The 22,005-nt window shown below is 40.0% G+C and overlaps 1 protein-coding gene across 1 annotated transcript in view; it reads right to left on the bottom strand.

The window, feature by feature from the left end:
• LOC132401348 (dynein axonemal heavy chain 8-like) overlaps positions 1–22,005 on the bottom strand; it is an 895,336-nt gene that overhangs the window by 465,064 nt on the left and 408,267 nt on the right. The window contains exons 32-34 of the mRNA XM_059983478.1: positions 17,817–17,879; positions 6,774–6,874; positions 2,139–2,276 (exon numbers count right to left, since the gene is read on the bottom strand). Of these exons, the coding sequence (XP_059839461.1) occupies positions 2,139–2,276; positions 6,774–6,874; positions 17,817–17,879 (302 nt within the window). The remainder of the gene's footprint in view (positions 1–2,138; positions 2,277–6,773; positions 6,875–17,816; positions 17,880–22,005) is intronic.

The following is a 22,005-nucleotide window of genomic DNA, read 5'->3' as shown; positions in this document are numbered from 1 at the left end:
ACTCCATCAGACCACTTTGCTCATATCTGTAAATGATATACTGTATATCGCACTGTAATTTTTAACAGCCCTATATACTGTTTGAAAACTCATTAACTCACTCATCTATATTTTAGTTCAAGTCATTTATATGCAGTATATCACAAACAACAGAGGTCCCAGAACTTATCCCTACAGTACACAACTGGTCATGGGCTTTCAGCCAGAGAAACACCCTTCCATCACTATTTTATGCCTTCTATGTGCAAGCCAGTTCTAATTCCAAACATCTTTATCTTCTGGATCAGCTGACCATGAGGGACTTTGTCAAATGCCCTACTAAATTCTATGCAGACAACTTCCACTGTTCTGCCTTCATCAATCACTTTTATCACATCCTGAAACATGACTTGCTTCACATAAAGTCATGCTGACTGTCCCTAATCAGGTCATGCATTTCCAAATACACACAAATCATAACACCAAGAGTCCTCTCCAATATCTTTCCTACCACAGATTTGAGCCTCATCAGCCTTTAATTTCTGGGATTATCCCTATTTCCTTTTTTGAAGAGAAAACATTAGGTATTCTGCAATCCTCTTGGACTTTGCCTGTTGCTGGTGATGATACAAAGAACTTCATAAAGGCCCGAGCAATCTGCTCCCTTGCTTCTTTTAAAAACCTGGAATATATCTTGTCAGGCCCTGGGGTCAACTGTCTTAATATTCTTTAAAAAAAAACAGCACTCCTCCTTCTTGATCTCAAAATGCTCTTGCCCATTAGGAAGCACCACACTGATCTCACTACCTTCCATGTCCTCCTTGGTGAATCTTGACATGAACTATTTCTTTAGTACCTTGCACAGATCTTGCATCTGCAAGCATAAATTCCCTCCTTGTTATCTTATTCTTAATCCCTAATCCCAAATACAAAAAGGCTTGGGATTCTCCTTAATCCTACTTATCAAGGACATTACATGCACAAAGTGCTTGTGGAACTAAGTGGGTCCGACAGCATCTCTGGACAGAAATAAATAATAAACATTTCAGGTTGAGACCCTTTATCTGGACAAATCAAAAGTTATGGAAAAAAGAACAGGCAAATGGATTTGAGGAATGGAAAGTGATGATATATTGAATGGTTGAGCAACTTCAAGATTGGACTCAGGGATGACACCCAAATTAGTTATAAACTTCTAAAAAAATTCTCTCATGTGCTATAGTAATTTTGCTCTGAGATTATCATTGATTAATGAATTAGCAACAATAACTATAATATTTTTAAGGAAAAATTATGAGTCCTGCTGCTTACTTACATGCACAGTATTCACTGTTTTACCATTAATAAAAGTATAATAAGGACAGTTTAGAATATAAATGAAGCAGTTTAGAAAACCTGTTCAAAAATTAATATTAATCTTTTAAAAATAATTGAAAATAACTTCATTTCTAAATAGTATTGTCACTACAACTGCTTACTATCCAAGTCCTGATGTATACATTAGATCTGTGAGGATTTCAAAATGTATCATCCAACTTAACATATTCTTGCAACCATCTAGCTGACACCAAGCCCGCGTGAGACATTTCCTAGGAAAACATCTCATACTCACAGGTTGCAAAAAAAAAGTAATTTCCTTCATTTGGCAGTAAAGAACATCACTATGTAGCTTTTTGTTATGGGTCAGGTTTAAAGAATTGGGTGGTTCAGCATACTGTGTGCCAACAAAATGCTTGCACATGCAATCTTGGGCATGAGTGCTCAAGTTCTCCACCCCTGAAATACCACTCCTGTGCTTACTAATTGCAATCTTATCCTTCTCAATATTTCCATAGCAAATTATCCACTAAATTTATGATCTTCAATCAACCATTCAATCTATATTTTGCTTTAAAAGGGTATAACCTAACCTACCAACTGAACCGTGAAAAAATTGGATCATTAACAAAGATTAGGTGACTTCTGAATGGATTCTACTTCTACTTGCAATCTGTTTTAACATGATGAAGCCGAAGTTGTGCATTTGCCCAAAGTATCAGGGTTGAATATAACTGAAGGATATATATTTTGTTAAAACATAATTATATTCAAGATTCAAGATTGTTTAATGTCATTTCCTGTATACAAGTGTAACAAACCGGCCTGTTTACTTCAGTTACCTATTCTGAAACTCCAAAAGTTCAGCGTTAATCTTCTCAATATCCAGTTCCACCCACAGAACATCATAGTAGCCATTAATGCTATTCATCACTGCATCATATAGCCCATACAATTTCTGCAGAAGACTTAGTTCTTTTCTGGAAAGAAAACAACAAAAGCAGAAACTATTAATATTAAAGTAAGAGACTATCATTTATTCTTTAAGACAGGTGCTGGAACTTATAAAAAATTAGGACATGGTATGAATCTTATTCTAAAATTCACTTTAAAATGATTTCAAATCATTACTTTTAAATTAAAATAAAAAGAAGAAATGTTGAAAATAATCAGTAATTCAGGCAACATGTTTACTGAGAGGAGCAAAGTTAACATTTTAGATCAATAATTTTGCATCCGAGCTCAAAATTATGAAGGAACAGCCCAGTCTATCATGGGTAAAGCCCTCCCCAGCATTGAACATATCTACATGGAGTGCTGTTACAAGAAAGCAGTGTTAATCATTAAGGATGCCCATAATCCAGGCTATGCTCTTTTCTCATTGTTGCCATCAAGAAGGAGGTTGAGGAGCCTCAGGATTCGCACTACCAGGAAGAGTTATTAACTCTCAACCTCCAGACTCTTGAACCAAAGGGGATAACATCACTTACCTTCACTCACCCCAGCACTGAACTGAACACAACCTGTGGACTTGCTTTCAAGGACCTTTCATCTTGTGTTCTTGATATTTATTGCTTATTTACCTATTATTATTTTTCTCTTGTATTTGCACAGTTTGTGGATTTTGCACACTGGCTGTTTGTCCATCTTATTGTGTGCAGTCTTTCATTGATTCTATTATGTTTCTTTGCACTTACTGTGAATGCCTGAAAGAAAGTGAATCTCAGGGCTGTGTATGGAGAAATGCAGTAGTGCTAGAAAGTTTGTGTATCCTATAGAATTTTTTTCTATTTCTGCATAAATATGACAAAGTGTGATCAGATCTCCACGTAAGTCCTAAAACTAGATAAAGAGAACACAATTAAATAAAAATATAAAAAAACATTATACTTGTTCATTTATTTATTGAGAAAAATTATCCAATATTTGATGTATTTGTTGGAAAAATTACGTGAACCCCTGGGGTAATGCCTTCTACAAAAGCTGTTTGGAGTTAGGTGTTCCAATCAATGAGATGAGATTGGAGGTGCCCTGCCTTTTAAAAAAGGCATAGAAAGTCAGGTTCCTGACAGAGCCTGCTCTTCTCAAGTTTATGTGCACCATGTTTTGATCAAAACAACTTTCAGAGGACCTTAGATGAAGAACTGTTGAGACACATGAAGCTGGAATAGGCTACAAAAGCATTTCTAAAGACCTGAATGTTCATCAGTTCACAATGAGAAATTGTCTACAAATGGAGGAAACTCATTATTGTTGCTACTGTCCTGAGGAGTGGGCATCCTGCAAAGATCACAGTAAGAGCACAACGTGCAATTCTGAAGGAGGTGAAACAGCAAAAGCCCTGCAGAAATCACAAGAACTTGCTAAATTCTCTGTTGACGTGTCCACTATAAAAACACACTGAACAAGAATGTTGTTCATGGAAGGATACCATGAAGGAAACCACTGCTCTTCAGAAATAAACATTGCTGCATGTCTCTTGTTTGAAAAAAAAACCTGGCTGTTCCACAAGACTTCTGACACAATGTTCTATGGACAAATGAGACAAAAGTTGAACTTTTTGGCAGAAATGCACACTGCTATGTTTGGAGGAAAAAGGGCACTGCACACCACACCTCATCCCAACTGTGAAGCACGGCAGAAGGAGCAGTTTTTAGAGTACTTGGAGGCACATGATAAAATAGGCTAAAGTCAGTGTGTTTCCTTTTAAGGAGAAATCTTGCCTGAGAAATCTGTTGCAATTCTTTGAGAAAATAACAGGCAGGATTGACAAAGGAGAGTCAGTGCATGTTGCTTACTTGGATTTTCAGGCCTTTGACCAGTTTGCACACATAATGGTGCTGAACAAGATAGGATTCCATGGTATTACAGGAAAGATACTAGCATGGATAGAAGGTTGGCTGACTGACAAAAGGCAAAGAGTAAAAATATAGTGGGTAGTTTCTGGTTGGTTGTCAATGACCAGTTGAGTTCTGCGGGGCCAGTGTTGGGTCCACTGGTTTTCATACATCATATGTTAATGACTTGGATGATAGAATTGATGGCTTTGTAGCCAAGTTTGTCAATGGTACAAAGATAGACGGAGGGGCAGGAAATTTAGAGGAAGTAAAGAGAGTGTAGAAGGACTTGGACAGAGAAGAGTACAGGTAAAGAAGTGGCAGATGGAACACACATCAGAAAGTGTGTAGTTATGTACTTTGGTAGAAGGAATAATGGCGTAGACTATTTCTAAACAAAGAGCAAATTTAGAAATAGGAGGTGCAAAGGACTTGGGAGTCCTAGTGCAGAATCCCCTAAAGGATAATTTGCTGGTTAAGTCAGTAGTGAGGCAGGCAAATGCAATGTTAGCATTCATTTTGAGAGAACTTGAATATAAATCAAGGATGTAATGTTGAGGCCTATAAGGCATTGGTTCAACTACATAAGGAGAATGTGAGCAGTTGTGGGTCCCAAATCTAAGGAAAGGTGTGTGGGAATTGAAGAAGATCCAGAGTATGTTTATAGGAATAATCCTAGTAATGAAAGGGTTACCATATGAGGAGCATTTGACGTCTCTGGGCATGTACTCACTGGAATTTAGCAAAATAAAGGTATCATTGACATCTACCGGATATTGAAAGGCCTGGATAGAGTGGACAAGGTGAGGATGTTTCCAATAGTGAGAGAGTGCAGCCTCCAAATAGAAAGGTGTCCCTTTAGAATTGAGGTGAGAAGGAATTTCTTTAGTCAAAAGGTGCCAAATCTGTGGAATTCATTGCCACAGGTGGCTGTGGAAGCTAGGCCATTGGGTATAATTAGAGTTTGGTAAATTCTTGATTAGTATGAGTGCCAAAGATTATGTGGAAAAGACAGGAGAATGGAGATGAGAAGGAAAATAAATCAGCCCTGATCAAATGGCAGAGCAGACTCAGTGGGTCAGATGGCGTAATTCTGCTCCTATGCCTTAAGGTCTAAGAAGGCATGCTCTGGATGGTGAGAGACTTTACTAATGGACACTGTCCTCTTGAGGCACCACTCTTTGAAGATGTCCTCAGTGAAAGTGGGGGGTTGAAAGTGAAAGTGATGGAGCTTGCTGATTCTCAAACCCTCTGCAGCCTCTTGTGAATCTGTGCTAGGCTATGATGCAACCAGTCAGAATGCTCTTCACCATACATCTATAGAAATTTGCAAGTTTTTGATGACACATCAAATATCCTTAAATTCCCAGTGAAGTAGAGCTGCTGGTGTGCCTTCTTCATTATTGCCTCAATGTGTTAGATGCAGGATAGAACCTCGAGATTCTGACACCCAGGAATTTAAAACTGCTTACACTTTCTACCAGTGACCCCTCAATGAGGACTGGTGTTTATGGCTTCCCATTCTCATAATCTACAACCTATTCCTTGGACTTGCTGACATTGAATGTGAGGTTGTTTTTGCAACACCACTCAACCAATTTATCTCATTTCTGTATGCCTCCTCATCACCATCTGAGATTTTACCAATATAGTGAATAGTGAAGTTATTTGAAATTTTTAGATCTTAGCCACAGAGTCGTAAGTGTAGAGAGATGAGATCACTGGGCTAAGCATGCATCTTTGAAGTGCCCCTCTGTCTATCTTTGTACCATTGACAAACTTGGCTACAAAACCATCAATTCAGTCATCCAAGTCATTAACAAACAACGTGTGAAAACTAGTGACCCAAATATGTTATCACCGATCGTTACTATGGTCTCCTGATGAGAAAGTCAAGAATTCAGTTGCAGCGAGAGCTACAGTAGCCCAGGTTTAGAAGCTTGGTAGTTGGACTATTCAAAATCATGTCAGTGTTGGTGATAATCCCACTTCTATTAATTGTTATCCAAAACTCAATCCAGTATGTTACTTAGGCTTGTGTAATACAGAAAACCTCTATACTGTGTAAAGTAGGTTTTCAGTAAAAGCAACTTGGACAAATTCCTTTCACTGGTAAGTAGGAAAGTACCTGCAAATATATGTGGGCATTGTAATATTTACACGAATTCAAATCAACTTTGAAATGTTACTGTGCTCCTGCTTTGCTCTTTTTTATGAGTTTCAAAGAAGCTGGGAAACCATATATCAAATGAAGTGTAAATTTTATTGAAATTTCAATCCACCGGACCAACTAGTCTATGCTGATAAGCAAAGTAAATTGCCATTGGACTTTATTCAGAAGCAGCTAATAAAGGATTTAAGCTGGTTTCATAATGCAGATTATGAAATGCCTGATTATGAAGTGCCTGATTTTTGAGCCACAAACCACACTTTAGTTTATATACCCTGTCAAAGCACTGTGTAACATAAAAGAATCCATTTAGCATTGCCTTTTTTACAGCACATCTTTGAAAAAGTTTTTGTATTGGCCTTACTTCTATTTACATAGTCTTGTTTCCCAGGTTCATCTGAAGATCTGTTTAGACCTGGGTGCAAAAAGAAATAAATTAACCAGCGTGGGAAGTTTTAAATAATACTTACTTATTTTTCTGTAGTAGTTCATAATCCTGGACAGGCAATCCAAATAATCGTTCTCCTGATGAACATGTCTCAAACTTCCTCCATAAGTCATCAAACCAACTCTGAAGCAAAGAAAGAGCAGGTACAAGCACTATTGACAGTAATGCTGATTCTTTGTTGTTCTGCACAGATTATAAATTCCATTCATTTTACATTTGCATTTTTGATGCATTTTTTTCACTTACGATTCAGATTACCGGTGTGTGCCAATTTCAGTTATTTTGAGGGGTTAATGAATTGTAGATGGCTCACAAGCTTTTAATGCCATGCGTATAATTCATGACTGATCTGTATCTTGTTTATCGATGCATTTCATTTCAATGAGTCACTGAATTATAGAGCACAGCAAAACCATTTGTTTAATCGCAACCATGCCAATCATCAAGTACCCCTCTAACACTATTCAATTTACCCAATTTGATCTTTAACCTGCTAAACCTTAGCAATTCAAGTGCTCATCTAGAAACTTCTCAAATGTTATGAGAGTAACTACGTTCACAACCAAGGTACTGCATTCCAGATTTCAACGCCCTCTGGGTGAAAAAAAATCTTAAGATCTCCTCTAAACTTCTTCCTAAACCAATGTTTAATGCCTTTGCCATAAGGAAATGTATCCTACTATCTACCTAATTTATGGCCCTCATAATTTTGTATACCTCAGTGAGGTACCCCCTCAGCCTCCTCTGTTCCAAGGAAAACAAACACAGCTTATTCAGATTTTTCACATAGGTTAAAAACTATATTCTAGGCAACATTCTGGTGAATCCCCTCTATGACCTCTATTGTACAATAATATTGTTCCTATAGTATGGTAACCAGAAGTGCATGCCGTACTCTGGCTGTGGCCTGACGATATTTTATAAAGCTGCACAATAATCTCCCTGCTCTAATATTCTATTACTTACTAATATTCTGTATCTCTTCCCAATCTTATCTACCATCAGGGATCATAAGACATCAAGGTACGTCTATTGCTCAGTATTTTCTTGGGCTCTACCAATCATTATATTATGTATATCTTAACCTTATCAGATAAGTTATACAATGTACATTATTTCATACTTGTCAGCCAGGAATGCAGAAGTAAATACAAATAGATAGCTGTTTGAACAACACGCTGGAGCAACTCAGCAGGTCGGGCAGCATCCGTGGAAACAAACAGTCAACATTTCGGGCCGAGACCCTTCTTCAGGACTGAAGAGGGAGGGGGCATAGGGCCTATAAAGAAGGTGGGGGGAGGGTGGGAAGAAGGCTGGTAGGTGCCAGGTGAAAAACCAGTAAGGGGAAAGATCAAGGGGTGGGGGAGGGGATAGGCAGGAAAGGTGAAGAAGGAATGTAAGGGAAATCACTATGGGTAGTAGAAGGAGGCAGAACCATGAGGGAGGTGACAGGCAGCTGGAGGAGGAGGCAGAGAGAAACTGGGATGGGGGGAAGGGAGGGGGAGGGAATTATCAGAAGTTGGAGAATTCAATGTTCATGCCAAGGGGCTGGAGACCACCCAGACGGTATATGAGGTGTTGCTCCTCCAACCTGAGTTTGGCATCATCATGGCAGTAGAGGAGGCCACGTATGGACATATCCGAATGGGAATGTGAAGCAGAGTTGAAGTGGGTGGCAACCGGGAGATCCTGTCTATGGTGGCAGACACAGCGGAGGTGCTCGATGAAGCGGTCCGCAATCTGTGTCGGGTCTCACTGATGTAGAGGAGGCTGCACTGGGAGTGCCGGATGCAATAGATGACCCCAACAGATTCACAAGTGAAGTGTTGACTCACCTGGAAGGACTGTTTTTGGCCCTGAATGGTGGTAAGAGAGGAGATGTAGGGACAGTTGTAGCACTTATGCTTACAGGGATAAGTACCAGGTGGGAGATCCGTGGGGAGGGACTTGTGGACCAGGGAGTTGAAGAGGGAATGATCCCTGCGGAAAGCGGAGAGGGGTAGAGAGGGAAAGATGTGCTTAGTGGCGGAAATTGTGGAGGTAACATGCTGGATCCAGAGGCTGCTGGGGTGGGGTGGGTGAGGACAAGGGGAATTCTGTCCCTGTTGTGGTGACGGGAGGATGGGGTGAGGGCTGAAGTGCAGGAAATGGAGGAGATACAGGTGAGGGCATCATTGATGACGGCAGAAGGGAAATCACGATCCCTAAAGAAAGAGCGCATCTGAGATGTCTTGGAGTGGAAAGCCTCATCCTGAGAGCAGATGTGGCGGAGACGGAGGAACTGGGATTAGGGAATAGCATTTTTGCATGCGGCAGGGTGGGAAGAGGTATAGTCAAGGTAGTTGACTGTTCGTTTCCACAGATGCTGCTTGACTTGCTGAGTTGTGCGTGTTGTGCATGTTGCTTTGACCCCAGCATCTGCAGAGTATTTTGTGTAATAGCTAGCTGTTGATGTACACCAAATCTAACGAATACCAAACCTTTCTTACTATTATCAAGAGATTTCTAACTTTGTTAAAAGTTCAAAGTAAAATTTATTATCAGAGTACATACATGTCACCACATGCAAGCTTGAGATTCTTTTTCCTGCGGGCATATGTAGCAAATCTATAGAACAGTAACTGCAACAGGATCAATGAACATCCCTTCATGCCCTGACCAATCAAGAATCTATCAACCTCTGCCTTAAACATACATAAAGACTTGGCCTCCACAGCTGCCTGTGGTAAAGAATCCCACAGATTCACCACTCTCTGGCTAAAGAAATTCCTCCACATCTCCATTCTAAAAGGGTGCCCTTCTCTTCTGAGGCCGTGTCCTCTGATCTCAGACTCTCCCACCAGAGGAAACATCATCTCCACATCCATTCTATCAAGGCCTTTCACCATTTGAATGGTTTTAATGAGGTCACCTTCTGAATTCTGTTGGTTAGAGGCCCAGAGCCATAATGACAATGAACACTGTAGGCTGTGGCTGCATGGAGGTCTTACTGCATATGAGCACAGATTGCTTTTTTATCTGGGGGGTTGTGAAAGGAACTAAACACAGCTTAAACTTCAGTTCTGACCTCATCGTAGAGGGAAGGCCATTGATGAAGTTGTTGAAATTAGCCCTCAAACTACAAGAGGTCAAAGTTTGTTAGTTTTGTCTTTTGCATTTATTCACTGTTTCACCATTGCTAGGGGTGGAAATATCCTTGAAAAATATAATCTATTGACTGCAAGTCCACTTAGCTCTATTCCTCAAAGCTGCTTCTGCTGTTGAACATAATTCTTATGTCATAACTTAGACTAACAGAATTGATGTGGTCTTCCAGAAGCCCTTTTGAATGAAGTTAGTCCCCTAAATCATTTCAATATTATATTCAGAGTTGACAGAACTCTTGTGAATCCATTTCATTTATCACAATGATGCCACACAGTCTCCAAGAGAGGTTGTCTTTAGACTGTCACCATATGAACAGCACCATAGTTACTCCTAGAAGCATTGTCCTTGACAGATGTATTTAAGCTAGATAGATGAGTAACTACTAAAATTAAGCCATTTTGTTTTCCTGTCATGTTGGTTGTTTCGCTATTTGTCAAAGATTCTGATAACTACTGATTATCCAATAATGCCTACAGTCAACTTTGCTACTGAGCCATTTTAATGGTAGATATTAAAGTCCCCATTCTCTCGCTCTCTCCCTCTCTCTCTCGCTCTCTCTCACACACACACACACACACACACACACACACACACACACACACACACACACACACACACACTCATGCTAGAGTCTTTACTTTCTTATGAGGTTAAGGAGGTTAGAATTGTACTGAACACTTTAACAAAAGTAGAATCACAGAGTACTACAGTACAGAATCAAATCCTTTAGCTGATCTAGTCCATGCCAAACTGACTTTCTACATAGTCCCACTTACCTGCTCCCAGACTGTATCCTTCCAATCCCCTCCCACCTATGTACCTATCTAAACTTCTCTTAAATGTATAAACTGAATCTGCACCTACCATTTCCATGAACAACTCATTCCAAATCTGCATCACCCTGAGTGATGGTTTCCCTTCAGATTCCCCTTTAATATTTCACTTTTCACCCTATCCTATGACTTCTCTTTTTAGCCCCATCCAACCTGAGGAGTAGAGATAGGGTGAACGCATACTTCATAATTCTATACACCTCGATAAGCTCTCCCCTCATTCTCCTGTGTTGCAGGAAATGAAGTTGTAAGCTATTCAAACTTTCCTTGTAACTCAGGCCCTTCAATCTTGGCAACATCTTTGTAAAATTTTTTTGCAATCTTTCAACCTTATTGATATCTCCCCTGTAGGTAGGAGACTGAAATTTCACCCACTATTCTAAATTTGACTTCACCAATGCCTTTTACAACTTTAACATTACATCCATATCCCTGTACTTAGAGCCCTGATTTATGGACATCATTGTGCCAAAACTTCTCTTTACAACTCAATCTACTTGTGATGTCACTTTCAAGGTCACTTAGTTCTACAGCACATCACAGAACCCTATCATTCTCTGTGTTGATCTTACCTTGGTTTGTCCTCCCAAAGTGCAACACCTCACACATGTCTGCATTAAATTCCGACTGCCATTTCCCAGCTGACTGGATCACACTGATAGTCTTCCTTACTATCTATTATGCCCCTAATCCTGGGGCAATCCACAAATTTGCTGATACATTTTACTACATTATCATCTAAATCATTAATATAGATATTTATTATTTAGCCATAACTGATGTTAGGCTACAAGCCTATTAATATCCAATTTATTCTTTGAGCCTTTCTAGAACAATAGGGCAACATTAGCCATCCTCCAGTCCTCTAGTACTTCACCTGTAACTAAGGACATTTACAATTTCTCTGCTAGAGCCCCCACAATTTCTGCATTAGTCTCACACAAGGTCAGAGGGGACATGACTGGCCTTGAGGATTTATCTATCCTAATTTGCCTCGATTGCTGATATTTCCTCTTCCAGGTCACTAATCTGGATACAGTCAATGACCTTACTACTCTTTTGCCTCAGCTCTATATCTCCTGAGTAAAGTTCAAAGTAAGATCTATTACTAGAGTACATACATGTCACCACATACAATCTTTTTCCTGTGAGCATACTCAGTAAATCTAAAACAGTAACTGTAAACAGGATCAATGAAACAGCAAGAGCATAGAAGACAACAAACTGCAAATGCAAAAATAAATACATAGAATAGATAACAAGAGCAAGAAATAACCAGTCGAGGGTCCTTAAAGTGAGATCATTGGTTGTGGGAACACCAGAAATAGAATGAGTGCAGTTATTCTCATTTGTTCAAGAGTCTGATGTTTGAGGGGTAATAACTGTTTTTGAACTAGGTGGTGTGAGTCCTGAGGTTCCTGTACCTTCTACCTGATGGCAGCAGTGAGACAAGAAAAAATACAGATCCAAAAATATTATTTAAGATCGACCCGGTCTCTTTTGGCTGCAACATAAATTACCAAGCTGATCTTCAAGAGGACCAATTTTGTACCTTGCTGTTCTTTTGTTCTTAATATACTGTAGCTATAGAAACCCTTGGGATTCTCTTTAACTGTCTTCCAGGGTAATCTCACATCCTCTTTTAGCCCTCCTAATTTTGCTCTTAAAAGTTTTCTTGCATTTCTTATATTTCTTAGGTGTCTCATTTGATCCTAACTGCCTATACCTGATATGCACCTCCTTCCTTCTCTTTACAAGGGTTTCAATATTCCTCAATACCAAGATTTTCTAAATCTGATAGCTTTCACTTTTACTCTAAAAAGAACATAACATGTTCTGTGCTCTCAATATTTCATCTTTGAAAAGGCTTTCATTTATCATGTATCTTTTTGCTGAAAACAGCCTATTCCAATTCATGCCTGCCAACTCCCTTATGTCATCAAAATTGGCCTTACTCCAATTCAGAACCTCAACCCAAGGAACTACTACTATCATTGTCCATAATTATCTTGAAACTAATAGAATTATGATCACTATATCCATAGTGTTCCACTACACACACTTCTGTTACCTGCCCTATTTTGTTCTCAAAGAGGAAGTCAGTTTCATGTCCTCTCTAATTGGAACCTCTATTGATAAAACAATTTTGACAAAACTCTATGTACTAGAGTTGCATCATCATGGTTTGGTATGGCAATTTGAAGCTGCAGAGAGCAGTGGACCATGCCCAATACATCACTGGCACATCCCTCCCTACCATTGGTAGCATATACAAGGAGGCATTGCCTCAAAAAGGCAACATCAATCATCAAAGATCTTCACCATCTGGGCCATGCCATTTCTTGTGTCTGTAGGAATAATTTTATCATACTCCAACTGTAAATCCACAAACCTCCAGATTTAATGGATCATCTTCCTTAATTTCTAACAGTTGAAATATGATTTCAAGGTCCCCACACCTTTCACTAATCTTAAGGTGGAATGCTCTGGTTCACTGCTCCATCTGCAAGTTCAAGTTTATTATTGTCATGGGCATATGCGCACAGGTGGTGCCATGAATATTTGTTTTGGCAGCAGCAGCAGCACAGTACATTACAAGCAGAGAACAAAAATAACTTAACATAAACTTAAATTATAAGCAGACTTGTGGGCCTGAAGTCCCCTGGTCCTGATGGAATGCATTCCAGGGTACGGAAAAAAATGGCAGAAATTAAAGTACAGGCTTTGGTGATGATCTACCAAAATTCTCTGGACTCTGGGCATGTCCCAGCAGATTAGAAGAAGATGAATGTCATGCCACTGTTCAAAAAAGATGTAGGCAAAAGGCAGGTAACAATAGGTCAGTTTATTTAAAAACTGCAGTTGGTTAAATGCTTGAAAAAAATGGATCCATCAGGCAGACACAGCATGGATTCAGCAAAGGCAGGTCCTGTTTGACAAATTTACTGGTGTTCTTTGAGGATATAATGAGCGCAGTGGATAGAGGGGAACGGATGAATGTTATTGATTTGGATTTCCAGAAGGCGTTTGATAAGATGCTACATAAAAGACTTATCCATAAAATAAGGATGCCTAGAATTGGGGGTGACATATTAGCAAGGATAGAGAATTGGATAACTAATAGAAAGCAGAGAGTTGGGGTACATGGGCATTACTCTGGTTGGCAATCAGTGGAGAGCGGTGTACTGTAGGGGTCAGTGCTGGGCCTGCAACTCAGGATATACATTAATGATATTCGTGATATACATGAATAATCTGGAAGAAGAGACTGAGTGTAGTGTGTCCAAGTTTGCTGATGATACTAAACTGAGTGGAAAAGCAAATTGTGCAGAAGATATGGAGAGCCTGCAGAGAAATATAAATAAGTTAAGTGAGTTGGCAAGGGTCTGACAGATGGGAGTCCAATGTTGGTAAATGTAAGTTCATCCACTTTAGAAGGAAAAATGAAAGAGCAGATTATTATTTAAATGGTAAATTATTGCAGCATGCTGCTGTACAGAGGGATTTGGGAGTGTTTGTGTATGAATCACAAAAGGTTGGTTTGCAGGTGCAGCAGGCTATCAAGAAGGCAAATGGAATGTTGGCCTTCATTTCTAGATGGACTGAATTTCAGAGCAGGGAGGTTATTCTGCAACTGTACAGGGTACTGCTGAGGCCGCACCTGGAATACTGTGTGTAGTTCTGGTCTCCTTATTTGAAGAAGATTGTACTGGCTTTGGAGCTGGTGCAGAGGAGGTTCACCAGGTTGATTCCAGAGACGAGGGGGTTAGACTCTGAGGAGAGATTTAGTTGCTTTGGACTGTACTCACTGGAATTCTGAAGAATGAGAGGAGATCTTATAGAAACATATAAAATTATGAAAGGGACAGATAAGATAGAGGCAGGAAAGTTGTTTCTACTGATAGGTGAGACTGGAACTAGGGGACATGGCCTCAAGAGTCGGGGAAGTAGATTTAGGACAAAGATGAGGAGGATAGGGAGGCAGACAGAAGAGGTGGGGGCATAGCACTGTTGAGCAGAGATAGTAACACTGCTGCAGAAAAGCAGAAAGTCATGGATGGATTGTCTATAGAGTCTCTGTGGGTGGAAGTTAGAAACAGGAAGGGGTCAATACCTGTACTGGGTGTTTTTTATAGACCACCCAATAGTAACGGGGACATTGAGGAGCAGACAGGGAATCAGATTCTGGAAAAGTGTAATAATAACAGGGTTGTTTTGGTGAGAGATTCAACTTCCCAAATATCGATTGGCATCTCCCTAGAGTGAGGGGTTTAGATGGGGTGGAGTTTGTTAGGTGTGTTCAGGAAGGTTTCTTGACACAATATGTAGATAAGCCTACAAGAGGAGGGGCTCTACTTGATCTGGGTATTGGGAAAGGAACCTGGTCAGGTGTCAGATCTCTCAGTGGGAGAGCATTTTGGAGATTGTGGTCACAATTCTATCTCCTTTACCATAGCATTGGAGAGGGATAGGAACAGACAAGTTAGGAAAGTGTTTAATTGGAATAAGGGGAAATATGAGGCTATCAGGCAGGAACTTAGAAGCATAAATTGGAAACAGATGTTCTCAGGGAAACCTATAGAAGAAATTTGGCAAATGTTTAGGGGATATTTGTGTGGAGTTCTGCATAGGTATGTTCCAATGAGACAAGGAAAGGATGGCAGGGTACAGGAACTGTGGTGGACAAAGGCTGTTGTAAATCCAGTCAAGAAGAAAAGAGCTTATGAAAGGTTCAAAAAACTAGGTAATGATAGAGATCTAGAGGAATATAAGGGAAGCAGGAAGGAGCTTAAGAATGAAATTAGAAGAGCCAGAAGGGGCTTTGGCGGACAGGATTAAGAAAAATCCCAAGGCATTCTACAAGTATGTGAAGAGCAAGTGGATAAGACATCAGAGAATAGGACCAATCAAGTGTGACAGTGGAAATGTGTGTATGGGACCAGAGGAGATAGAAGAGGTTCTTAATGAATACTTTGCTTCAGTATTCACTACGGAAAAGGATCTTGGCAATTGAAGGGATGACTTACAGCAGACTGAAAAGCTTGAGCATGTAGATATTAAGGAAGTGGATGTGCTAGAGCTTGATTAAGGGAATTAAGGCTTATAGGGAAAAGGCAGGTAGGTGAAGATGAATCTAAGGCCAGATCAGCCATGATCTTATGGAACAGCAGAGTGGGCTTGACGAGCCAGATGGTCTGCTCCTGCTCTTATTTCTTATGTTCTTAGGTAAATTAACAAATATCATACACAACTTAAACATCTCCAAAATAAACAAATACTAATATAAGATGAGAGAGAAAGAAAAAATATATAGTCTGAAGTATGCTGAGGTTTTGAGGTCAGTTCAATAACGTAATGGCCAGTGGGGAAGAAGCTGTTTTTAAAGCTCAAGGGAGGGTCTTCAGGCTCTTGTTCCTCCTGCCTGATGGCAGGAAATGAGGAGATGGTAATGATCTCTGATGATGGATCCCACTTTATGACTTCACTTGACGATGGTGGAGAGAACTGTACTTATGATGGAACTGACTGAATCGACCATTCTCTGTACCTTCTTGCATTCCTATTGGAATTTCCATACCTGATCATTATGCAACCAGAATGCTTTCCACTATATATCCGTAGATATCTGACAGAGTCTTCAGTGATATGGCAAATCTCCTTGAGCTACAATGAAAGTCGAAACATTGACATGGATTTTTCACGAAAGCATTCATGTGTTAGGCCCAAGATAGGTCCTCCGAGATGTTGACTCCCAGGAATTTGAAGCTGGTCACTCTTTCCACTGCAGATCCTTCAGAGAGGACTGGTGAATGATCATTTGAATTCCCCTTCCTAAAGACTGTAATTAGTTTCTTGGTCTTGCTGACACTGAACTGAAGGTTGTTATGACATTACTCACCAGCTGACCTAACTCGGCACCATTCACAATTCTGCCCACAGCAATGGTATAATCGATGAATTTGTAGATAGCATTGGAGGTTGGCATAGCTACACAGTCATAGGTGCAGAGAGTGTACACAGGGTTCTACACAGAATCACACAGCCTAGAGGAGCATCTGCCTTGATGATCAGTGAGGGCAACATGATGTTTCCAACCTGCAATGATTGTGTTCCTCGATAAGCAAGTTGAGGACCCAATTGCAGAGATAAGTATAGAGGCCCAGGTCTTGGTGCTTGATGATGTTTTGAGGGGATGATGGTGTTGAACACTGAATTACAGTCACTGAATAACAACCTGGCATGTTCTGTTTATCTAAATGGTACAGGACAGAGTGGAGTCAGCCAGATAGCATCTGCTGTATACCTATTGTGATGATAGGATAAATGATGCAGGTCCAGCTCCTTATTGAGGCAGGATTTGATTCGTCATAACAATCCTCTGAAAGCAATTTACTACAGTGGGTGAAAGAGTTACAAAATGACAGTCATTGAGACAAGACACCCTGCTCTTCATAGGTATTGGTATAATTGACACTATCATAAAGTGGGAGGGAATCTACATACAGTATATCTGTAGCCATCTGTCTGTGCTTTTATTTACATCCTGCCCTTAAGCTTACTCCCTTTCCATCAATCATGGATTTCAAATATTCAGAAGTAATGATTTACTTATACTTTTTTTAGTTTCATATTCACATTGTGGTCTCCTCTGCATAAGGGAAATCAAAGTCACGTAAAATAATGTAGGTTCAATGATCCTTTTGAAGAACATATATAGCTTGAATTTAAAATATTGTAAAATTAGTTAACTGCAGACTTCCTAATAAAACTCAGAATACATTTTAGTAAATAAGTCAATATAAAATCAAAGTGATTCAAAACCTATGTATCCATAATCTCAAAAAAAAAGCATATCAGGATACACTCAGAAGTGCAATGTTATTAACAAGATGGGAAAAGCAAGGACTTCCAAGTTCATGTAAAATTCTCCCATTATTGAATGATAGGACTCCTGTTCTTTGATGTGGAAAAACAGCAAAACAGCAAAGATGTAATATATATATGACAGAACTTTGAAGACATACATTATGATTTTATGGTCCTTAAGTACCAACAGGTATAGTGATACTTTTCATAACTGTTACCTGAAAGATCTGTAACCTTGTGCTCGCTTCTGCGGGTAGGATACCAGGAACCATAGGCCCTTCCTACAAACCATACAAAGAGAAAGAATATCTTCAATTGAATTACAAGCAGCTATTATACAATTGTTGGTTTACAATCATTATTGAAGAGTAACCTTACAATACATACTTAGAGAGATAAACAAAGAAGTGCTTTCAGTTATAGAGTAAAACAGCACAGGAACAGGCTCTTCAGCTCAACTCAGCCAGGTTGAGCTCCCTGAGCTTGTTTCACTTAGCTCATATCCCCCTAAACCTTCCTATCAATGAATGTACCTGAATGTATTCCTAATGTGTTTCCCAGGGGTGGGGACAGGGAAAGGGAGGGGGTGATAGGAATTGTCATCTCCCTCAACAGAGGTTGGGTTCCTCCAATAACTCATTTGTTGCTACAGATTTCACTATCTCAGTCTTGTATGTATCTACCTTTGTATTCTCTCTAGCTGATGGCAAGATGCCAGAGGACCAGAGAGTAGCAATATTGTTAGCTTGTTAAATGTGGCAAAAGGGATAATTTAGGAAATTATACTGTAGTCCAGTGAGCATTACTGAAGAGAACTGAGAGATAAGATATGTAGTGTGTGGGGTTTCAGGTTAGTCTCGATAGAACATGGATTTGCACCTTGGAAAGTTACCAGGGCGCAAGCCTGGACAAGGTTTTTTTATCGAAGACCGGCAGTTGCCCAAGCTGCAAGTCTCCCCTCTCCATGCCACCGATGTTGTCCAAGGGAAGGGCATTAGGACCCAAACAGTTTGGTACAGTTGTCGTTACAGAGCAATGTGTGGTTAAGCGCCTTGCTCAAGGACACACACGCATTAGGCTCAGCCAAGGCTCAACCTAGCGACCTTCAGATCACTAGACGAACACCTTAACCAGCTGGCCACATGCCAACACAAAAAAGCACGAGCATTTTTTTCCTAAAGGAAGTTTATTCATTGATGACAGCATCACATAACTACAATAGTACATGCTCTACTGCTTACACTATTTACAGATTCAAATTATAACACAATCATATCTATCTAGAATTCTCTAGCTATCTCCTTTGAGCTCCTGTGATGCCCACCAATGCTGGAAGTCCTTATTGTAGCTTGGATACAGTATATTCCTTCTCCAGGAACACAAGGTTATGGAAGTAACCTTTAAAAAGGGATGGGCAATCAGCTCAGACTAAAATTTTGACTGCTGGCTGCCAAGATGTGTGAACAGCCACCTTGACAGGGCCCAGGAGCAAATAAACCAGGAGACCCTTGGACTGACTCACCCAACTCAATATCGGGTGAGTGAAGATCAGGAGTGTGAGGCTGAAGTGCATCCAAAACCTGAGGTACAGTACCTTCAGATATTCAAATAGAGGCTGAAACCTCTTGAACTCCAGATATACATGATATAATGACTTCTCCCATCTGCAAAAATGACAGGTAGCTGGGGAGTTTGCAAACCGGCTTGCAAATTTGCCCTATGCAACCCTTTCTACCCCAGGTTCCCATATGAAGGATGGGGACTCTGCATAAAGAAAATTCCAGTGGGAAGGTCCAACTTGAGCTCATTAGGGATGGACAGGATGGCTTTGTGTAGACAGATCATGTCTTACAAATTTGCTAGAGCCTTTTGAAGAGGTGACAAAGAAGAAGCAGCGCAGCAGATGTTGTTAATATGGACTTTTTTTTAGGAGGGTATTTGACCAGGCTTTTCCAGAATATGAAATTAGAGGGGTACTTCTCCAACTGGAGTTCCATGACGAGTCATGTCCTGCAGTTGTGTGACGTGTGTGTGTGTGTGTGTGTGTGTGTGTGTGTGTGTGTGTGTGTGTAGCATATAGTGATGGTCTTAAGCACTGAGCTATAGTCAATGAACAGCATCCTGTTTGTATTGTTCAGGTGACCCAAAGCCATGTGAATAGCCTTTCAGATTGTGTCTACAGTAGACCTATTATGGTGATAGACAAACTGCAGTAGGTCCTTGCTGAGGCAGGAGCTGATTCTAGCTATGACCAATCCCACAAAACATTTCATCACCATAGATGTGAGTGCCACTGGATGATAGTCATTAAGGCATCTTATACTATTCTTCTTAGGCATGGTATCATTGTTGCTTTTTTGAAGCAAGTGGGAACCTCTGACCATAGCAATGAGAGGTTGAAAATGTCCTTGAATACTCAATATGAGGTAGCTGGTTTACAAACAGAGGCAATGAATAGTAAAGTGAGGCTGCTTATAGGGAAAAATTGCAATTAATAGGATAAATTACAATGTAAAAGTCAGAGAAAATCGAAAGGGGTGAATACAGGACTGAAGGTGTTATTTTATTTGAATCGTGCAGTGTAAGGAATAAGGTAGATGAACTTGCAGCACAGTTGAAGATTGGCAGGTATGATGTTGTAGACATCACTGAATCATATGGCTGAAAGAAGATTATAGCTGGAAGCTTAATGTATAAAGATACACTTTGTATCGAAATGACAGGCAGGAAGGCAGAGAGAGTGGTGTTGCTCTATTGGTAAAAAATTAAATCAAATCATTAGAAAGAGGTGACAGAGAGTTGTAAGTTCTTGAATCGAGGTGGATAGGGCTAAGGAACTGCAAGGGTAAAAAGATCTTATGGGAGTTGTTTACAGAACCCCAAACTGTAGTAATGATATGGTCTACAAAATTACAAAAGGAGGTAGAAACTGCATGCCAAAAGGGCAGTGTTATAAGTCATAGGGGATTTCAATACACAGCTGGATTGGGAAAATCAGGTTGATGTTGGATTCCAGGAGGGAGAATTCCTAGAGTGCCTATGAGATAGCTTAGAGCAGCTCCTGATTGAGCCCACAAGGGGATCTGTTATCCTGGACTGGGTGTTGTGCAAAGAACTAGAATTGATAAGAGATCTTAAGGTAAAAGAACCCCTAGGAGTAAGTGATCATAAGATGATCAAATTCACCCTAAAATTTGAGAAGAGTCAGGTGTATCAGTATTTCTGTAGAGTAAAGGGAATTACAGAGGTATGAGAGAGGGATTGGCCAGAATTGACTGGAAAAGAACATTGGCAGGGAAGATGGCAAAGTAGCAATGGCTGGAATTGCTGTAGCAATTTGGAAGACACAGGATAGATACATGCTAAAGAGGAAGAAGTATTCTAAGGCAGGATGACATAACAGTGGCTAACAAGAAAGTTCAAAGCCAACATAAAAGCCAAAGAGAGGGCATATAATAGAGCAAATATTAGTGGAAAGTTAGAGGATTGGGAAACTTTTAAAAACCAACAGAAGGCAACTAAAAAAGTCAATAAGAAAGTAAAGATGGAATATGAAAGTAAGCTAGCCAATAATATTAAAGATACCAAACGTTTCTTCAGATACATGAGGCAGAAGTAGATATTTGACCACTGGAAAATGATGCTGGAGAGGTAGTAGTCAGGGACAATGAAATGGCAGACAAACTGAATAAATATTTTGCATCAGTATTCACTGTGGAAGACACTAGCAGTATGATGGAAGTTCCAGGTGTCAAGGGTCATGAAGTGTATGAAGTTACCATAACTACAGAGAAGGTTCTTGGGAAACTCAAAGGTCTGAAGGTAGATAAGTCTCAGGGTTCTGAAAGAGGTGGCTGAAGAGATTGCAGAGGCATTAGTAATGATCTTTCAAGAATCACTTAATTCTTGAATGGTTCCAGAAGACTAAAAAATTGCAAATGTCATTAATTCTTCAAGAAGGGAAAGAGGCAGACCTCAGAGGTTGAAAAGATGTTGGAGTTGATTATTAAGGATGAGGTCTCAGGGTACTTGGAGGCACATGATAAAATAGGCTGTAGTCAGCATGGTTTCCTCAAAGGAAAATCTTGCTTGACAGATCTGTTGGAAATCTTTGAAGAAATAACAAACAAGACAGACAAAGGAGAATTGGTGTATGTTGTGTACTTAGATTTTCAGAAGGCCTTTGTCAAGGTGTCACACATAAGGCTGCTTAACAAGCTAAGAGCCGATTGGATTACTGGTAAGTGCCTAGCATGGTAAATCAGCAGCTGATTGGCAGGAGGCAAAGAGTGGGAATCAATGGAGCTTTTCCTGGTTGGCTGCCGGTGACTAGTGGTGTTCTACAGGGATCTGTGCTGGAACGGATTCTTTTTACATTATATGCCAATGATTTGGATGATAGCATTG

This window comes from Hypanus sabinus, chromosome 10, assembly GCF_030144855.1.
Source record: "Hypanus sabinus isolate sHypSab1 chromosome 10, sHypSab1.hap1, whole genome shotgun sequence".
Taxonomy (NCBI): domain Eukaryota; kingdom Metazoa; phylum Chordata; class Chondrichthyes; order Myliobatiformes; family Dasyatidae; genus Hypanus; species Hypanus sabinus.
The sequence above is the reverse complement of the archived record's forward strand: the minus strand, read 5'-3'. Positions and strand labels throughout refer to the sequence as shown.